The sequence below is a fragment of the Haliotis rubra genome, unplaced genomic scaffold (assembly GCF_003918875.1).
Source record: "Haliotis rubra isolate DU_JTF1 unplaced genomic scaffold, ASM391887v1 Scf15, whole genome shotgun sequence".
Classification (NCBI taxonomy): domain Eukaryota; kingdom Metazoa; phylum Mollusca; class Gastropoda; order Lepetellida; family Haliotidae; genus Haliotis; species Haliotis rubra.
This window is the reverse complement of record NW_025765447.1, coordinates 393845-414239: the sequence shown is the minus strand read 5'-3', so window position 1 is coordinate 414239 and position 20395 is coordinate 393845. Positions and strand designations below refer to the sequence as shown.

Below are 20395 nucleotides of genomic sequence, written 5' to 3'. Positions count from 1 at the left end.
AGGCGCCGGGATTTGTCAAAGAGTTGCGTCCCTTGGGCAAGACTGAAACCTCTGATCGTGGGTTCGAATGATGGTTTACCCTAAAAGTGTCTAGGTATATCAGCTTATTCTGGGTGTTGGGTTTTACCAAAGTGGTAAATATCCCTGCATCACATCGGTCTTTCCTAATACTTGTCTCGCCGTGATGTAACTGAGTGAGTTTAGTTTTGCGCCGCTTTTAGCAATATTCCAGCAATATCACGGCGGGGGACACGAGAAATGGGTTTCCGACATTGTACCCATGTGGGGAATCGAACCCGGGTCTTCGGTATGACGAGCAAACGCGTTGAACACTAGGCTATCCCACCGCCCCTCCATGATGTAACTGGAATAATGTTCCAAAACTCACCAGATCATTCTAACCCAGAGCTGTTGGGAAGCCAGTTTGAATGCCTGCAAAGGTCCATTGTGTAAAGCCTATTGCTGGTGTCCTATCAGTTGTGATATCACAGAATATCGCTTAATGCGGCGTAAAACTACACTCGCACCCACGACCCACGTGTACCTGGATCTTGAATGGTGACTGTAAATATTTCCATTCCTTAGTAACACACAACTGAACCTGGCCGTTTACAGTTTGCATTTCTTCATATGTACATTGAGTAGCGCATCGTGAATGTCACTTTTTGCCATGTGTCAACCAACACCAGTCTGACCACCAGTGATCGAAATAATTTTCAAACTCAACCAGACAGTCGGGTAGGTGACCAATAAATGTTGCCTGCCCGTCTGGAAAGTTGCCTGCCCGCACTTTTGACTCATAAATTGCATTTATCATTGTTTCAAATGTGAATTAATTACTCATTCACATCCCCAGCCTATCATTTTTGGAACGAGCCTGTTAAACTTTCAATTCCCCTTATCGGTTTACATTATCAAAATGATATATTTTTTTAGAAAAAAAATAATAGCGAAAGTTTAGAGCGATACCCTCCTCAAATATATATTTCTCGCGTGTTATTCATACTAAGCTTCCAAAAGGGAGGTATTTAAAATATCAGCCAGAAAATCGGGCTTGCGGAGATTTTTTTCAGGCAGCCCGACACGAAAGTTGCCAGCCGAGGGCAGGCCGTTATTTCGATCACTGCTGACCAACCGATTTCGTTAGTCACCTCTTACGACAAGCATGCATGGGTTGCTGAAGACCAATTCTAACCGGATCTTCAGGGGTCCACAATATCATCAATTATGACAGCAAGCATTACTTACGACGTATAACTTAACACGATGCTAGCATTAAGATGTCCTAAGGAACGAGAGTACTTCATACAACGTATTAAGTAACACAATGTCAGTAATACACCGCTAATGTTACTGATTACTAAAAGATTCTACAAATAATGAGTGAGTGAGTTGGGTTTTACGCCGCTTTTAGCAATGTTACAGCAATATCACGGCGGGGGACACCAGAAATGGGCGTCACACATTGTACCCATGTGGGGAATCGAACCCGGGTCTTCGGCGTGACGAGCGAACGCTTTAACCACTAGGCTACCCCACCGCCCCGATTCTACAAATAAGAGCAACGACAATAATAATTACACCAGAAGCTCCAAGGTAGCGATGTAGCACCCAAACACGGCTTTCTTAAAGCGGAACCAGTTCCATTAAGTTAAGTATCACGGTTCTTGCAAGAACACGACCACTGACCACTGGCTGCATCAACACTGAATGGCCAGCTAGAAATTCTTGACAGACCGGCGGTGTCTTACGGCCAGGGTCGCTATTTTGTCAACTAGTTTCTATAGAAAAATAACTTCTAGTCATCAGATTGACAAAACCACGTGGTTGTGGTAATTCTGTTTCACAATAACTAAACCGGGGCTCCGGTGGGATTATGTTCAGTATAAACACTGCATGTCGACATACAAATATTGACTTGCAGTTGTTATACTCTGGGTGTATTCGTATGAACAATACTTCTTTGTGCGGTATATTCTCACATTGTTTGCGAGACGATCTATTCAGATTGTCACTCGCTGCCTGTAATTCATATTGTACATATTTGAATTGTGTATAGCCCCGTAATTCTACCTTTAGAATCTGAATCACCCGAAGTATTCGTCTTCAAGATTGAAATGAGTTATTCTAAAGCTGACATCCACGTTCACGGCTAAACTGTATTTAAAACTACATACATCAGCCAGTCAATGATAATGAATATTTATTCTAACATATGTTATATTTTGGATTACACTTTCTCAGTAAAGTACAGATTCTAGTACTTTTGGGGTTGAGTCCCATCCGGGATTCGAACCCACACCCTCAGAGTCAGGCACCTAATCGCCAGCACACACAGTCAGACGCCTAGACCGCTCAGCCACCGCGGCTTCCACCACTAGTGGTTCGAATCCCGGATGGGACTCAACCCAAACAGTACTAGAATCTGTACTTTACATTTGACCACTTTCTAAAATGGCATTGTGTATGAAATATTTATTCTGTTCTCAGACTAATAACTATATTAGATGTTTGAATTCCGTCAATTTTTTAAGATGAAATTCCTTTTGTCAAATTTTAAATCTTATGGAGTCACACTCGTCACTCCTCTTCAAACTAAGACCTTCAAACCGTGACGTGAATTGCTTGGCACAGATGGATTACTGCTGAAAGCTCTAGAGCGGCGTAAAACTATATTCACGTCACAACATGAGGAAGGAGTCTATCCCACTTTCATTACATTGTTATTAAAACGTTGTTGAAATCAAAACAAGATTCTATATTTCACGACCCTCCCAAACTAACCTGTATTTTACTGTACGAGTATGCACGGTTTGATTTTGCAAGCCTATTATCCTTCACATGTCTCTATGTTACCAAGAAACATGAATTGTTTTCACTTGGTTTCCGTGGACGGCAGTGAGAGTTACACGAGATTATCTGGCCATCTGTCAATCCGAGAAGCCAGTGAGGAGCGCCCCCTACCGAGAGATCAAATACCGATAACTCCTCCGTGACAATGACGAGTGAAATACTTTAATTCCCAAGGTAGAAGCTGGCGAATGGGGTTTGTTCTCCGCATGTTTTCAACCAGCATGAGTCACGACAAAGCAATGATAATAAGACTTAACAAAGCCCCTTGTGTTACCCTGTAATCAGGTGATACGCTCCGTAGTTCATTGTGAGTTATTCACGTTTCACAGTGATCTGCCGAAGAGGGTTTCACTACTGTTTGACCTCGGTAGAGCTCGGCAAGTCAACTTTCTCCGACACAAGTTGATCAGTTTCGTCCGAGTCTGTTTTTCCTTAACTCATAAATATTACATTTGCACCCTCCTCCACTCAGGAAACTATTTCAATGTCAATATTTTTTTTTAATCATAAGATTGTAAATTGTAGAAATAAATAAATTGACAAATATTGGTATTGTTGCAAACTGAAAAAAATCACTCTGATTTTAAATCAACTAGTATGAAAATACCACAACCATATTAGTACACTTCGATAGGCATTCTACGTTTATTGACTAGCTGTGAACCTGTGAAGATGCGGCTTAAAATTGGTGTTACCTAGGCTTGTCGAAAGTATCGGGATCGGGGGCTCCCGGACTTGGTTGACACATCTGTCCCCAGGCAAATTTGGGATTCGAACCCACGATCGCAGGTTTCTGGTATGCCCGCTGCTCACCATGTCGCGTACCTCAGACAACAAGGCCACCCATTTAATTATACTTCCGTTACTAGACAACATATCCAAACCTGGCAAATCCACTACTTTTATGTCAAAAAAGCTAACACTACATTTGTGACGTTGCTGACGTCCGCGTGTGCTTTCCCTGAGCTGCTGGAAATTGAGGTCCACGTGGACCCATCCTCATGCTGTCACGTCGTAATGCCGAAATAACACCATTTCTTCAAGGATCAACGTGCACGTTATGTTGTCGTTTCTAAGAAACAAAGGTAAATGAACAATAACTTCTGACACGCAGTAGATTAAACATGACGAGAATCAACTGTAAATGATCATTTGTCTGAGGTAATGTTTACTAGCACTGGGAACGTCGCATGCCAATCACCTGATTTTAAGTCAACAAAGCACTACGGGTGTATCAACGAACTAAGTGTTCCGTGGAAAAATCAATTCTCATAAAAAAAAATAGCCTGGCGACTTTCGTGAGAATATGTATAAGTTGGCCGAAACCTTTTTAAGTTATTCAGTACAACACCACTCGTGAACATTAACGGATACATGACCTTGGCGATAACATGCTCACACACATTTAAACAACGTCCACTGAAGCTTTGAGGTCAATATGAGACAGCATCGTAAGGGTCAATTCTAACAGCTAAATCGTTTAGTAAACGTTATGGTTGGTTTTGTAAACAAACAATTCTAGATCAGTGACTATTGTCAACATCAGAAACCAAAGGCCTATGAAACATGACGAGGGTGACGTGAGACCATACGGTGATGTTGTCCCTGACACAGCTCCAGCTTATATGAATACTTGTGTGTTCAGCGGAAACGTTCAGTCTGTGTGGATCACTGTGATGATGATGATGCGTGTGATATTGTGTGTCGTTGCTGTTGCGGCATCGACACATGCTGGTTCCATCCATTGCAAGAATACTCTTATGTCCGGCGGCTTGTCTGAGAAGTTCAACGAGACTGTGGCTCATGCCATTCACTCTATGACAGTCCAGGGTCTCAGTATGTTCATCAAACACGCCTCCGGGGACAACGCCATCCCCACCGTCAACCACGACCTCAGAGGCGTGAAAAAGGTACTTCCATACGCCCCCAATGATCCTCTTGGTACAGACTTCAGAACGCACACCATGAACACCATCGACAAGATCCTTTCAAACCTCGGCAAGCCAACTGACGGACTAGGGGACAACTGGTCACCAATTGAGAGGGTCGTGCACAACTTCCACATGTGGGACCTCTGGACTAAGATTCTAGACGTCTACAGGACCATGGAGAAGACTCCACCGTCCCATTCTATCTGTCGCTGTCTCCTGGACACAAGAGGGAACGGTATCAATAAAGCTGTCCATTGGGTTGCTGACCACTACAAGACGGGGACACCCATCACCCTCCTCAACAGACCAATCCCAAAACTTACGGATGCAGCATCGTGGGCTACTTGGAAGGGTCGTCTTCTTCATTACTACAGCCCAGATGCCTTGACAGATGCTGCTACCTACCTCCACTGTGTTAACATGGCCATGTAGGACACCAACAAGATGTTGTATCTCATCTGGAACAATTATTGGACTGATTCATGATACTGTAATGTACATTTTTGAATGTTTTTTAAAAGCACGTATATCATGTTCCTCGAACTGATTCAATGGCCGAGGTGATTTGTTTCGAAATTTTAACGATAATAAATGTGTTCTTTTTCATTTGTACCTTTGGATTATCGCAAATTATGCAAATAAATCCCTTCATCTTTTGTTTTACTACAGAAATTATGCTAGTGGTCATGCCCGTGTTATTTAAAGTAGAATATTATAGGTAGTAGGTTTATCATGACGGGACAACGATTTAGTACACTCTGCCTGTGCCTGAGTGAATAGACACAGTAACACCGAGGGTGGTTGAACCGTATTCCTGTATGTAGGATACACACCCGATTTATCTTCTTGTCATGAAAACACAAACTGTGAATAGAATTTCTTCACCATCATTTCAATTTCTCACAATATTGTCAGGTGAGCTCTGGATGTCACATTAATGTTTAGGTTCCCAGCGTCGGGTACATTTAAAGCCAATGTATTATATCTCATGTGACGCCGTTTCGCTGTCAGGAGCTTGAACTCTATTATTAAAACCGCTGTAGCAGGATGCATGGGAATTATTCAAAATGGCCTTGATAGTATTATTACAGTTTTGCACATTGTATACGTAATTAAGATAAAAACACTCTATATTAACATAATAATATGGCCACTACCTCCACGCCGCATGCTCTAAGCACATACTACATAATGGATAGCATTACCCCGGTTATCGCATGCTGCCTGGGAGGCGCTAGATGGTTAATAGTCATATGACTTATGTCACCGGTACCCATTTACTGCTAGATGAACATATAGGGCATGAAGACAATGTCATGTAAATGAGTTGGAAAAAGAGATCTTTCAACTTTGCCTGAAAAGAATATTTCATATTTAGATTCAAATGTTCACATCCATCGGTTTCATTTTTGTGAATTCAAAACGAAGTTTGTCCACAATTCACTAATTTACATGTCGTTACACACTGATTAGACAACGATCGAATAGTGACCTAATACGGTAAAATGATACAATTCCAGCTGACCCGAAAAGATATATATATAATATGGGAGACCCGTGAAGGTCTGGGTTAGAATTGATTTTCAGTAACCCATGCTTGTCGTAAGAGGCGACTAACGGGATTGGGTGGTCAGGCTCGCTGACCTGATTGGCACGTGTCATCGTATCTCAGTTGCGTAGAACGATGCTCATGATGTTGATCATTGGATTGTCTGGTCCAGACTCGATTAATTACAGGCCGCCGCCCCAAAACTGTGTGCGGCGTAAAGCAAACCGAACCCAAACTAGAACTCCAGCTGAGTTGGCCTAGAGAACGAGACCCCGCGCCTTGTACAATCACGGGTGGTTGTATACACAAAGGCATCAGGTAGCTGATATTACACCCGGATCTTCCAAGTGTGGGATTAAAACGTTTTCGAGGTTTGGGTCGAAATTGCAAAACCACGGGTGAGGTAACAGCGCTGACGCTTGGGTTCTCCCTGTACCTGGATTCTACATAGTCAATGACAACCGAGAAGACATTTTTGAATGAGATAATGCGTTACTGTTATCTAAAGAAACGCTCGTAAAATGTATCTGGGAAGGAAACATTCTTTGAACATCTAAAGTTTATATTCAGCTACTTATGGGGTCTAATAGTGAAATATGTTTATCAGTAGATTGCCCTTTATATTGAAAATGTTCAATTCCTTCACGTCAGCTAATAAGGTCTTACTGGACAAAGTGAAACCTATTCAGCATAAGGTCTTACTGGGAAAAGGGAAACCTACCCAGGATGAGGTCTTACTGGACAAAGTGAAACCTATTCAGCATAAGGTCTTTCGGGGAAAAGTGAAACCTTACTGGGAAAAAGTAAACCGTCTCAGAAGCTATTGCGAACACAAGTAACAATGACAACAATAGTCAATATTCGTGATAAGATTATTGGGATTGTTAATGTTTTGCCCCTTGCTTGCTGGCTGGTCTTCAGGTTTCCTGGGTTAATACTTCTGTAATACTGCTGAAAGCGTTGTAAAATCTCACCCTGGAAAGTCTGTTGGTATCTGACAGTGACCTTTCTTCCCGCTGAGGAGGATATGGGGGTAGAACTGTGGGCAAAGCATTCGTTCGTCACGCAGTAGACCAGGGTTCGATGGTATAACGTGTGAAACCCATTTCTGGTATCCCTCGCCGTGTTATTGCTGAAATAAATGCTTAACGTGGCGTAACATGATACTCACACACTCATCATTAGGGCCATAGAAGTCATCGTAATACTTAATACTTCATCGAAAATATGTTCCGGTCAGACTCAGTTAACGGTGTATTTATCGCCTTATAGTGGTGAGTCTCGTTAAGGTGATGGGGTGGGGCTATAGTTGGGGGTTGGGCTATATGTGTCTAGGGCATGAAGACGATGTTTGTTTATTTTGTTTGTTTGTTGCACACAACAATAATCCAGCTATGAGGCAGCGATATGTAAACAATCGAATCAAGACCAGACAATCCAGTGATCAACATCATGTGCATCGATCTACGCAACTGGGAGACGATGACATGTGTCAACCAAGTCAGCGAGCCTGACCACCCGACCCCTTTAGTCGTCTCTTACAACAAGCATGGGGCGAGTGTTTGATAGCGTGAACATCAAATTGATCAATACATTGTCACACCATGAATTACTGTGTATAGCACAGGTTGGTCTAACGATGTGGACAACAAGCTAAGTGACAATCAAAGGGTGTACAGGCGGCCCAGTTGTCTAAGAAGCCGTGATACATTGTGCAATGTTGCCCTTGGGTAAATTGTGGGGTGCCCCAACTGTTTTCGGATTTACCTATATTTGTTGGTTTCACCAAAGCGGTAAACGTCAAGTGTCTGTATTACTTGAGACTTTCGTCCCACACCAAGTTGCCACGCTTTTACATAACTGTAATACTTATCAAAGCGGTGTTACTCACTCACTCACTCACTCACCCATAATATGCACAACAGTCAGTGAGTATTTTAGAGCATGGACTGCGTTGTTATAGAACATTGCCAACTTTTAGAACCTTGCAGAAACGAACTTCTTCAGAACAATTCATTTTGTTTTGAACATATCTGCACGGACTAGCAACTAAGGACGTACTGCGGTCGAGTAATGCCTGTCTACGAACGGGATGGACGTGGTGGAAACTGAATACAAACGTACCGCAATTGATTGAAACACGGTCATTCTGTTCGTAGTAAGTACTCGTATCTAGTTTAAGTACGTTTTCACTCCGTCCCATTTTAGAATGGGTAGAACGTTGGACATGTTCAACGTTCTGGAGCATCCTTCCGTCCCTACTCCGAACGAGCCCGTCCATAAAGTTCTTAAACAGACTGCAAACAGGTGCCACTGCGTACAGTCCGTTCGCACACAGTTCGAGCCCGATCCGAACATTTTTCAAGAACTTACTGAAAACGTGTTTAGTGTGATGGGGGTGTAACAGCCATCCAATAACCTAATCGGCAATTCCTTTCAGAAAATCAGCTGTCATCCCACTGACCATGGAGTGGGTGATCAAATGTGGTTTACGGCAGTCAGTATTGCCGTGAACTAAAATTCTGTTCGGGACCCGACAAATTAGTAGTTGACAATACGAACAACCATACAGTCATCGAGGCACAACAGTACTGATCAAATCAAACACTGATGCGACTCAATCCTTATAAGTCGACTTGCGACAACCATACATCCATCGAGGCACAACAGTACTGATCAAGTCAAACACTGAAGCGACCCAATCCTTATAAGTCGACTTGCGACAACCATACATCCATCGAGGCACAACAGTACTGATCAAGTCAAACACTGAAGCGACCCAATCCTTATAAGTCAACTTGCGACAAGCATACATTCATCGAGGCACAACAGTACTGGTCAAGTCAAACACTGACTCAATCCTTATAAGTCGACTTGCGACAAGCATACATTCATCGAGGCACAACAGTACTGATCAAGTCAAACACTGACTCAATCCTTATAAGTCGACTTGCGACAAGCATACATTCATCGAGGCACAACAGTACTGGTCAAGTCAAACACTGACTCAATCCTTATAAGTCGACTTGCGACAAGCATACATTCATCGAGGCACAACAGTACTGGTCAAGTCAAACACTGACTCAATCCTTATAAGTCGACTTGCGACAAGCATATAGAATCATCAGGCAAGCAACATTCCATCGAGCATCAACATACTGATCAAGTCAAACACTGACTTTCCTGGACCGGAATCAAACACTGGACTCAATCCTTATAAGTCGACTTGCGACAAGCATACATTCATCGAGCGCCAACAGTACTGGTCAAGTCAAACACTGTCCATGGTGGAATCCGGTTTATAAATCCCACGAACTGTTTTACGTGACCATAATGACCAACTCCAGTAGGGATACTCGTGGAATCCGGGTCGGGTACAGCTGGAATCGAGTCCTATTTCTAGGAATCGAGTACCCGGAAAAGGAGAGAATCTGTAATGGGCAGACAATAACTTGTCTTTTTCATTATTGACGTAACACATTTGCATCATTGGCATTGTCCGATTAATGGAGGTTATCATTAACGACTGTAATATATCTGAGCATGAGCAGTGAGGAGTCAAGTTACAGTAACAGCGTCAATGGTTTTATTCTCTATATTGGTTAAACCAGGGATAATCTACAACACATATAGTCTCCCTGGTTAAACAGCGGCAATGGTGTTACTCTCTATATTGGTTAAACCAGGGATAATCTACAACACATATAGTCTCCCTGGTTAAACAGCGGCAATGGTGTTACTCTCTATATTGGTTAAACCAGGGATAATCTACAACACATATAGTCTCCCTGGTTAAACAGCGGCAATGGTGTTAACTCTCTATATTGGTTAAACCAGGGATAATCTACTACACACATATAGTCTCCTGGTTAAACAGCGGCAATGGTGTTACTCTCTATATTGGTTAAACCAGGGATAATCTACAACACATATAGTCTCCCTGGTTAAACAGCGGCAATGGTGTTACTCTCTATATTGGTTAAACCAGGGATAATCTACAACACATATAGTCTCCTGGTTAAACAGCGGCAATGGTGTTACTCTCTATATTGGTTAAACCAGGGATAATCTACAACACATATAGTCTCCTGGTTAAACAGCGGCAATGGTGTTACTCTCTATATTGGTTAAACCAGGGATAATCTACAACACATATAGTCTCCTGGTTAAACAGCGGCAATGGTGTTACTCTCTATATTGGTTAAACCAGGGATAATCTACAACACATATAGTCTCCCTGGTTAAACAGCGGCAATGGTGTTACTCTCTATATTGGTTAAACCAGGGATAATCTACAACACATATAGTCTCCCTGGTTAAACAGCGGCAATGGTGTTACTCTCTATATTGGTTAAACCAGGGATAATCTACAACACATATAGTCTCCCTGGTTAAACAGCGGCAATGGTGTTACTCTCTATATTGGTTAAACCAGGGATAATCTACAACACATATAGTCTCCCTGGTTAAACCAGGGATAATCTACAACACATATAGTCTCCCTGGTTAAACAGCGGCAATGGTGTTACTCTCTATATTGGTTAAACCAGGGATAATCTACAACACATATAGTCTCCCTGGTTAAACAGCGGCAATGGTGTTACTCTCTATATTGGTTAAACCAGGGATAATCTACAACACATATAGTCTCCCTGGTTAAACAGCGGCAATGGTGTTACTCTCTATATTGGTTAAACCAGGGATAATCTACAACACATATAGTCTCCCTGGTTAAACAGCGGCAATGGTGTTACTCTCTATATTGGTTAAACCAGGGATAATCTACAACACATATAGTCTCCCTGGTTAAACCAGGGATAATCTACAACACATATAGTCTCCCTGGTTAAACAGCGGCAATGGTGTTACTCTCTATATTGGTTAAACCAGGGATAATCTACAACACATATAGTCTCCTGGTTAAACAGCGGCAATGGTGTTACTCTCTATATTGGTTAAACCAGGGATAATCTACAACACATATAGTCTCCCTGGTTAAACAGCGGCAATGGTGTTACTCTCTATATTGGTTAAACCAGGGATAATCTACAACACATATAGTCTCCCTGGTTAAACAGCGGCAATGGTGTTACTCTCTATATTGGTTAAACCAGGGATAATCTACAACACATATAGTCTCCCTGGTTAAACAGCGGCAATGGTGTTACTCTCTATATTGGTTAAACCAGGGATAATCTACAACACATATAGTCTCCTGGTTAAACAGCGGCAATGGTGTTACTCTCTATATTGGTTAAACCAGGGATAATCTACAACACATATAGTCTCCCTGGTTAAACAGCGGCAATGGTGTTACTCTCTATATTGGTTAAACCAGGGATAATCTACAACACATATAGTCTCCCTGGTTAAACAGCGGCAATGGTGTTACTCTCTATATTGGTTAAACCAGGGATAATCTACAACACATATAGTCTCCCTGGTTAAACCGGGGATAATCTACAACACATATAGTCTCCCTGGTTAAACAGCGGCAATGGTGTTACTCTCTATATTGGTTAAACCAGGGATAATCTACAACACATATAGTCTCCCTGGTTAAACAGCGGCAATGGTGTTACTCTCTATATTGGTTAAACCAGGGATAATCTACAACACATATAGTCTCCCTGGTTAAACCAGGGATAATCTACAACACATATAGTCTCCCTGGTTAAACCAGGGATAATCTACAACACATATAGTCTCCCTGGTTAAACCAGGGATAATCTACAACACATATAGTCTCCTGGTTAAACAGCGGCAATGGTGTTACTCTCTATATTGGTTAAACCAGGGATAATCTACAACACATATAGTCTCCCTGGTTAAACCAGGGATAATCTACAACACATATAGTCTCCCTGGTTAAACCAGGGATAATCTACAACACATATAGTCTCCCTGGTTAAACAGCGGCAATGGTGTTACTCTCTATATTGGTTAAACCAGGGATAATCTACAACACATATAGTCTCCCTGGTTAAACAGCGGCAATGGTGTTACTCTCTATATTGGTTAAACCAGGGATAATCTACAACACATATAGTCTCCCTGGTTAAACAGCGGCAATGGTGTTACTCTCTATATTGGTTAAACCGGGGATAATCTACAACACATATAGTCTCCCTGGTTAAACCAGGGATAATCTACAACACATATAGTCTCCCTGGTTAAACAGCGGCAATGGTGTTACTCTCTATATTGGTTAAACCGGGGATAATCTACAACACATATAGTCTCCCTGGTTAAACCAGGGATAATCTACAACACATATAGTCTCCCTGGTTAAACAGCGGCAATGGTGTTACTCTCTATATTGGTTAAACCAGGGATAATCTACAACACATATAGTCTCCCTGGTTAAACCAGGGATAATCTACAACACATATAGTCTCCCTGGTTAAACCAGGGATAATCTACAACACATATAGTCTCCCTGGTTAAACCAGGGATAATCTACAACACATATAGTCTCCCTGGTTAAACCAGGGATAATCTACAACACATATAGTCTCTCTGGTTAAACAGCGGCAATGGTGTTATTCTCTATATTGGTTAAACCAGGTATAATCTACAACACATATAGTCTCCCTGGTTAAACCAGGGATAATCTACAACACATGTGTCTCCCTGGTTAAACAGCGGCAATGGTGTTACTCTCTATATTGGTTAAACCAGGGATAATCTACAACACATATAGTCTCCCTGGTTAAACCAGGGATAATCTACAACACATATAGTCTCCCTGGTTAAACCAGGGATAATCTACAACACATATAGTCTCCCTGGTTAAACCAGGGATAATCTACAACACATATAGTCTCCCTGGTTAAACCAGGGATAATCTACAACACATATAGTCTCCCTGGTTAAACCAGGTATAATCTACAACACATATAGTCTCCCTGGTTAAACCAGGGATAATCTACAACACATATAGTCTCCCTGGTTAAACCAGGGATAATCTACAACACATATAGTCTCCCTGGTTAAACCAGGTATAATCTACAACACATATAGTCTCCCTGGTTAAACAGCGGCAATGGTGTTACTCGCTATATTGGTTAAACCAGGGATAATCTACAACACATATAGTCTCCCTGGTTAAACCAGGGATAATCTACAACACATATAGTCTCCCTGGTTAAACCAGGGATAATCTACAACACATATAGTCTCCCTGGTTAAACCAGGGATAATCTACAACACATATAGTCTCCCTGGTTAAACAGACGTAAAATAAACAGCCTATGTTCAGTTTCAGTGTCTTATTGACAGCATTTCAAGTTTTTCTATAAAAATCTCTGTCAACTCGTGATTGGATATTCAGAAAGTTGACAGAAGCGCTTTATTCCTTACAGTTCCGGGTCCTCGATTCCGATTCGGGTAAGTACATGCAAGTACTCGATTCCATTTTTTCCTACCCGTCCCAGCCCTAGAGTCCAGTAAACTTTATCAACTCCGTATCAAAAGACACAAGGGTGGAACTATATTTGCCACCCACTGTCATTCCTTTATTCAGTTTGCAAAGAGTAATCACCATTGTCTTCAGCGTAGTACCACGGAGCTCTAACCAACATGAGTGGCAGAATATTTGAGTATTCTGACCTGCTTGTGACATCACGGTGGCCGATCACGTCACGTGTCTGTAAGGCATTGGTGCTTCAATTCCTTACACATCTGTGCTTGAGACATCCATGTGAGACAGCTGGTATCAATATGTGTGAGAGACTGAATTTCGGTTCCATCCATGGCGACTCCATGTGATGACGTAAGGTCAGATTATGACGGGCTACTTTCCTCACTGCAACTTATTGATAAGATAGTCCCGATTACACCTTTGTCGAAAATGTACAAATGGTTTCACATTTTTTATACATGCTCTTAGATCTCAATCAGTCTTCACTACATATTCGCCTCGATAAGTCACAGGTGCGACGGACACGTTTGTGTGGAGGGGCACACTTGGCATGAGTGAGGTGAGGTGAGGTGAGGTGAGGTGAGGTGAGGTGAGGTGAAATGGGGTTTAACGTCGTACTTGAGAATATTTCGCTCATATGACGACGTGTATATGCGTGTGTATATGTGTCTGCTTGTACTAGCCTAAACTTAAGCTGGTTTTATAATGCTAGCCCACTGAGATACCATGTCGCAGTTAAGCATGAATAGCCCACTCAGACACATTATACTGACTCCGAGCCAACCAGTCCTTGTTGTACCCATTAATGCCGAGCGCCAGGCAGGGACCAACGAGTACCATATTTTTAGGTATGATTCGGCCGGGGATGGAACCCGCGACCTTCCGCTCTTCGGACGGACGCTCTAACGACTACACCACGGAGGCGGTGGCATGAGTGAAAAGCAGTGGGTCGGGTGACGTCACAAATAAACATTGTGGCATGTATTCATGCACCACTGTGCGCACATTCGCCATAAATATGTATGTGCGATTTTAGGGTGTGTACGAAACAGCACTACTCGTGTCTGTCAGACACCATTTATCATGGAACTCGTTGTAAGATGCATGGTATCAGACACGCTCGTGTAATGTTGTCTGTTTCGTTGCAGCGATAGCTTATAGTCCAAGCAATGTTTCCTGTGGAGGCTAGTTATTGATGAGGACATCCTCGATAATCTCCAGGGTATACGTTACGATCACTCTCCACTATACCCTGGATGCATCCACAGCTTGGTCCCATAATTATATTACCTCCCTTGGCCGGCTTTTTATCCAATCAGGTGTCTACGCTGGGAAGTTGAGCGAACCAATCACAACTCACTTTCGCTTCTTAAATTATCTAACCGTTTAAACTTGGCAACACAATTGATGCAGAGGTACTCTCAAAGAGGTAGAAGGAGTTCTTTCATATATTTTTTAAAGTTTCAGATCTGTCAATTTGTCTGTATATTTCCCAAACAATCTGAGTGGCACTGCGAACAAACCTTCACGACTGCGACCGCTATCTTTGTTGACACTGGCAAGCTCGGATGTAACGGCGGCTTAGCTGATTAGATAAAAAGCCGACCAAGGGAGGTAATATAATTATGGGGTCAAGCCGTGGATGCATCCAGGGTATAGTGGAGTGTGATCGTAATGTATACCCTGGAGATTATCGAGGATGGGGTGATGAAATTTAGGATGTTTTTTACATTGAGCGTTGTTCAGTTTACTTCCGCACGACCTAATATATCATTGGGAACATCCTTCAAGGGTTAGTACCAAGCAAGATGGATCATCCACTTCAATATGGGCCGGTTACATGATTTCTATCAGCTTGTGGAATAACTGAAGAAAGGTGGCAAGGTGATGTCAACCCTAGCTCATACAAGGGGTTTTCCAAACATATTCCAACCACAGCAGCCATAACGATATCGGCGTCGGTGCCCTGGGAATTATTGACTCCTCTGGAAACAGGTGTGAGCGATCCCTGAAGAGTTTAAGCCTCACATGTACATGTTGCTAAAATTACGGCAGTTGGCGGAGAATGCTGTCAAACTAAACGATCGCTGTCGCTCAGTTTCCTCCTCGTCATATCCCATGAGGACGCCATTTCACGGCCCTGGCCGTCGATTCACTTCGTTTATGGTATCAGATAGATCGACAAACTCAGTAAACAAATTATACTCAAAGGCAGCAATTACATGGATTTTTTTGTCGACGGTAGTCTTGTGAATGGATGTTAAGATTTGAACCAGAAATAAGAGTTACTCAGTTTCTAAAATGGTCGAAGAAATGCAACCAAGCAATCGTTGTTCGATTTGCTCGACATATTCAAGAAGCATGGCATATTCGAGATAAATGGCCATTAATGTTCACTCTTGTGTTGATGTCCAATTACATGTGTCAGATGCGTCGTTCTTATGGACTGATGGTCGTTAGCATACCTTTTCTTTCCATGTGATAACAGTTCATTAGCGGCAGTAAATGTGACACTGATTCCATTTGTTTGTGTGTGACAGAGCAGGACATAGCTTGACCTACAAAAAGGATTGAGCAACAAGAACAAACTTTATATCATTGGAAAGCTATTGATGAGATAAATTGATTTCACATATGCCCGAATATGTATATGTAACAATTTGTCCACAAATGGGGTAAACATTCTTGTTACTAAAACTCTTAAAACTCTAAACTCATAAAAAAATTGCATTTGTGTTGAAACATTCGAATTAGTGGTAAATCAGTTTTGCACTCCATTTGGCACTCCAAGAGAAATTCCTATTGACAGACAGGTGAAGGGCAGATAATAGTTTGTCCACAATCATTTCATACACCGACTGGCTTGAAAAACCAAATGAACTAAAAAGGAAAAAATAATTGAAATCTTTGAAAGGCGTTTTAGAAGTGGAATACATAAGAAAAGCACGATTTATGCATGTCAACTTCTTTCTTTTGAATAACACGACGTTTCGGAGTGTACGCTTGCTCCTTCATCAGGTGATGAATGAGCACGCATACGCTCCGAAACGTCGAAACGTCGAAACGTCGTGTTATTCACAATAAAGAAGTTGACATTCATAAATCTTGCTTTCCTTAACAAATATTTTGTATTACACATATACTGCAGTTCGTGAAAAGCACCCAAACCAGCACTTATTGCCACCTCCTAGTCTCCAGAATTGACCACAGTGGTACTGTCCCGGAATTCACAGCAGTTGTCAGTACAACAACACTTTCAAGTGCTCGAGTGAATGGTACACAATCTGAGATTTAGGATGCTCTGAATATCCACTTCAATGACTAATAGTATGTTCTTTGTCGTCAGTAATGATGGCAAGAAAGATACAACCTTGACAACGAAAATACCCCAAGTCACAATACAACCCGTAAAGGTCCGGGTTAGAACTGATCTTCAGTAACCCATGCTTGTCGTAAGAGGAGACTAACGGGATCGGGTGGTCTGGCTCGCTGACTTGGTTGACACATGTCATCGTATCCCATTTGCATAGTTTGATGCTCATGCTGTTGATCACTGGATTGTCTGGTCCAGACACGATTATTTATCGACCGCGGCCATATAGCTGGAATATTGCTGAGTGCGGCGTAAAACTACGCTCACTCACTCACAATACAACTAGCGACACCAAACTTCTGCTATGTTAACGTTTACATGGCTCAACCGGCCTTGCAATACACTGAGGTAATGTTATGAGGAACATTTTAACTGAAGCAACGTATCAACAAAATTGAACATAAATCCTTACTGGCACGGATTACAGATATGACACACCGATCAACGCAAGTAAATGGAATTAGACACAGTTAACCTTAAGTAATCCACTTTAGTGGCAATGTCAAAGTGGCCTCGTGGCTTAAGTAAAATAGTTCAGGGCCCTATTGTACTTCATAACAATACTGTAAAATACACTCGCCAGTGAGACGTGTGTGTATATGTGTGTGTGAGAGAGAGAGTAAGAGAGAGAGAGAGAGAGAGAGAGAGAGAGAGAGAGAGAGAGAGAGAGAGAGAGAGAGAGAGAGAGAAGGAAATAGATTTACCAGTGTACACACCGTAGTTAAGGCGCGTTCACGATACATATTCCGATAACACTTCGCCGTTCACTACCCCTATACTAAACAATGTTTACCCTCGATCGATAAATCTTGATTGATCTTTTGCATATAACGGTACGTCATTTGTCAGATAAGAACTCTAACTTGTAGGTACGGGGTGAAAGGCGTAGATGCCATGTGAGTAAGGTTAGGTTTAAATTTACCGCTCACCGTAGGATCAGAGCCGTGATAGTGTAAACCACTGTCCGATGTAATACAGTAACAGGTTCATATAGTAACACAGGTATGGTAGGCTATAAAAACAGACGTTAAACATATACATGAACTTACGGAAACAAGAATAGATTGTTACCTCTCAAGGACTTCATACTTCGCATATGAATTGGTAATGATCTAGAAACAAGAAGATGGCAGACCAAGCACCCAGGATGACTAGTACGTGGAGTATGAACAGGGTAGAGGCTACTCAGGTTGGTAAATACTGATGTGTTGTATATAACTGTACTTTTAAATGTACTGCAATGGGATACGATGACATGTGTCAACCAAGTCAGCGACCCTGACCACCCAATCCCGTTAGTCGCCTCTTTCGACAGTAGTTGGTTGCTGAAGATCAATTCTAACCCGGACCTTCACTGCCTCAGGACTCTCTGCCTGGGGCTCTTTTTAATTTTTAGAGAGCTAACTTATTTGTTTCTGTCAAAATAACATATCATCGTATACAAGTTGGGTAGTTGGATACTCATGCTGTTAATTACTGGATTGTCTGGTCCAGACTCGATTATTTACGAACCGCCGCCACATAGCTGGAATATTGCTGAGTGCGGCGTAAAACTAAACTCACTCACCTATTCTATCCAGATGAGTAGAAATTAGTCTAATATGGTTTAAGAGGTTTAAACTGGATGCCAAGACAGTTCAATCTGTAGCTGGATGTTTGGGGGAAGGGGTTGGCATACTAATTTCACTTTGTAATTCAATCCTTCCCTCACTCACTCACTCTCGTCACCCGTGAAGATCCGGGATTTTCAACAACCGTGCTTGTCGTAAGAGGCGTCTGACTTGGTCGACACATATCATTGCATCCCTATTGCGTAGATGGATGATCATGATATTGATCACTGGAATGAATACACAATGCCATTTAGAAAAAGGTCAAATGTAACCTAAGTTATATTTGGGATTAAACTTTCTTAGTAAAGTACAGATTCTAGTACTTTTGTTGGAAGCATGCTAAGTTGCAGTGTGTATTCATAGCTTTCGGTAGTGGGAGCCGTGGCAATTTACACTTATCAGAGCGGTACACAAAGTCCGCAGTATAGACTAGCAGTTGTCCGGCTTCCATTTTAGCCGCAAAGGCTGAGCGCGTTAGGCGGTTGACTTTGTGTGCTGGCGATTAGGTGCCTGATTCTGAGGCTGTGGGTTCGAATCCCGGTTGGGACTCAACCCAACAAACGTACTAGAATCTGTACTTTACTAAGAAAGTGTAATCCCAAATATAACATATGTTAGATCACTGGATTGTCTGGACTCGATTATTTACAGACTGCCGCCATATAGTCGAAATATTGCTTTGTGCGACGTAAAACAACATCCAGATACACAAACTAACACTTATTCTCAATTTTATTTCAGCCAGTAGTGTCAGGGACGTCAAGAACGGCATACGCCACCCGGAAGACTGTGGCGCAAGGCATGCTGGACTTTGCTCTTCTAATGGCGAACGCATCCCAGCTGAAGGCCCTGCTGAAGTCTAAAACCGTCCCCCATGACGCCACGTTCATCGGTCTTGTGTTCCTCATCGCCGTGTCAATAATACTACAGATTATCACCGGTGTCATCATTGCTGTCCTCGGCTCCATGGACGTCCATGACGAAGCCGCTCACATCCGGGCACACCGACTCAACAACTCCACGGTGGGACTCATCCTCGGAATAACCATCACCAATGTGTTTATAGCTGCGTTCGGTATGGAGTTATGACACTCTGGATCTGCTACTGGGACATACCAGATGTGTTTATAGCTGCGTTCGGTATGGAGTTATGACACTCTGGATCTGCTACCGGGACATACCAGATGTGTTTATAGCTGCGTTCGGTATGGACTTATGACACTCTGGATCTGCTACTGGGACATACCAGATGTGCTGTTATATGTATACAATAGGAATATGTGGAACTGGCTATTTGAAGTCTTTGAATGGCAATTAGAAGTGATACACATAAGGAAGAGAGTATTTATGGCAACATCTTTTTTATGAGGAACACAGCGTTGCGGAGTATATCCTTACTCCTTCATACTGTGGATGGGCAGGGAATATATACTAGTATATGTATATGTGCGTCTATATTCGGCGCTAATTAACTGTTAAGTGCTGGCTTCCATTGTTTAACCTGCATCTTTGTTGTCTTGTTACTTTTGTTGTTCTTACATGCACATATATGTGCTCTCTTCCTCGTACCATCCATTCACCTGATGAAGGAGTAATGTATTATGAGGAACACTATGTTTCGGAGTATTTCCTATGTTGACATCTATAAAAAAT

At 42.2% G+C, this 20395-nt stretch overlaps 2 protein-coding genes across 2 annotated transcripts; both read left to right on the top strand.

Annotated features, from left to right (window-relative positions):
* Nucleotides 1-4391: 4391 nt before the first annotated feature.
* On the top strand, nt 4392-5387 carry LOC124270095. Its single transcript, XM_046705114.1, has one exon. It carries the CDS (start codon nt 4413-4415, stop codon nt 5214-5216), a length of 804 nt encoding a protein of 267 aa, XP_046561070.1. The 5' UTR covers nt 4392-4412; the 3' UTR covers nt 5217-5387.
* Nucleotides 5388-18014: 12627 nt separating this feature from the next.
* LOC124270094 (ninjurin-1-like) lies at nt 18015-20395 on the top strand. Its single transcript, XM_046705113.1, has 2 exons — nt 18015-18318; nt 19484-20395. The coding sequence occupies exons 1-2, from the start codon at nt 18256-18258 to the stop codon at nt 19829-19831; spliced, it is 411 nt and encodes a 136-aa protein (XP_046561069.1). The 5' UTR covers nt 18015-18255; the 3' UTR covers nt 19832-20395.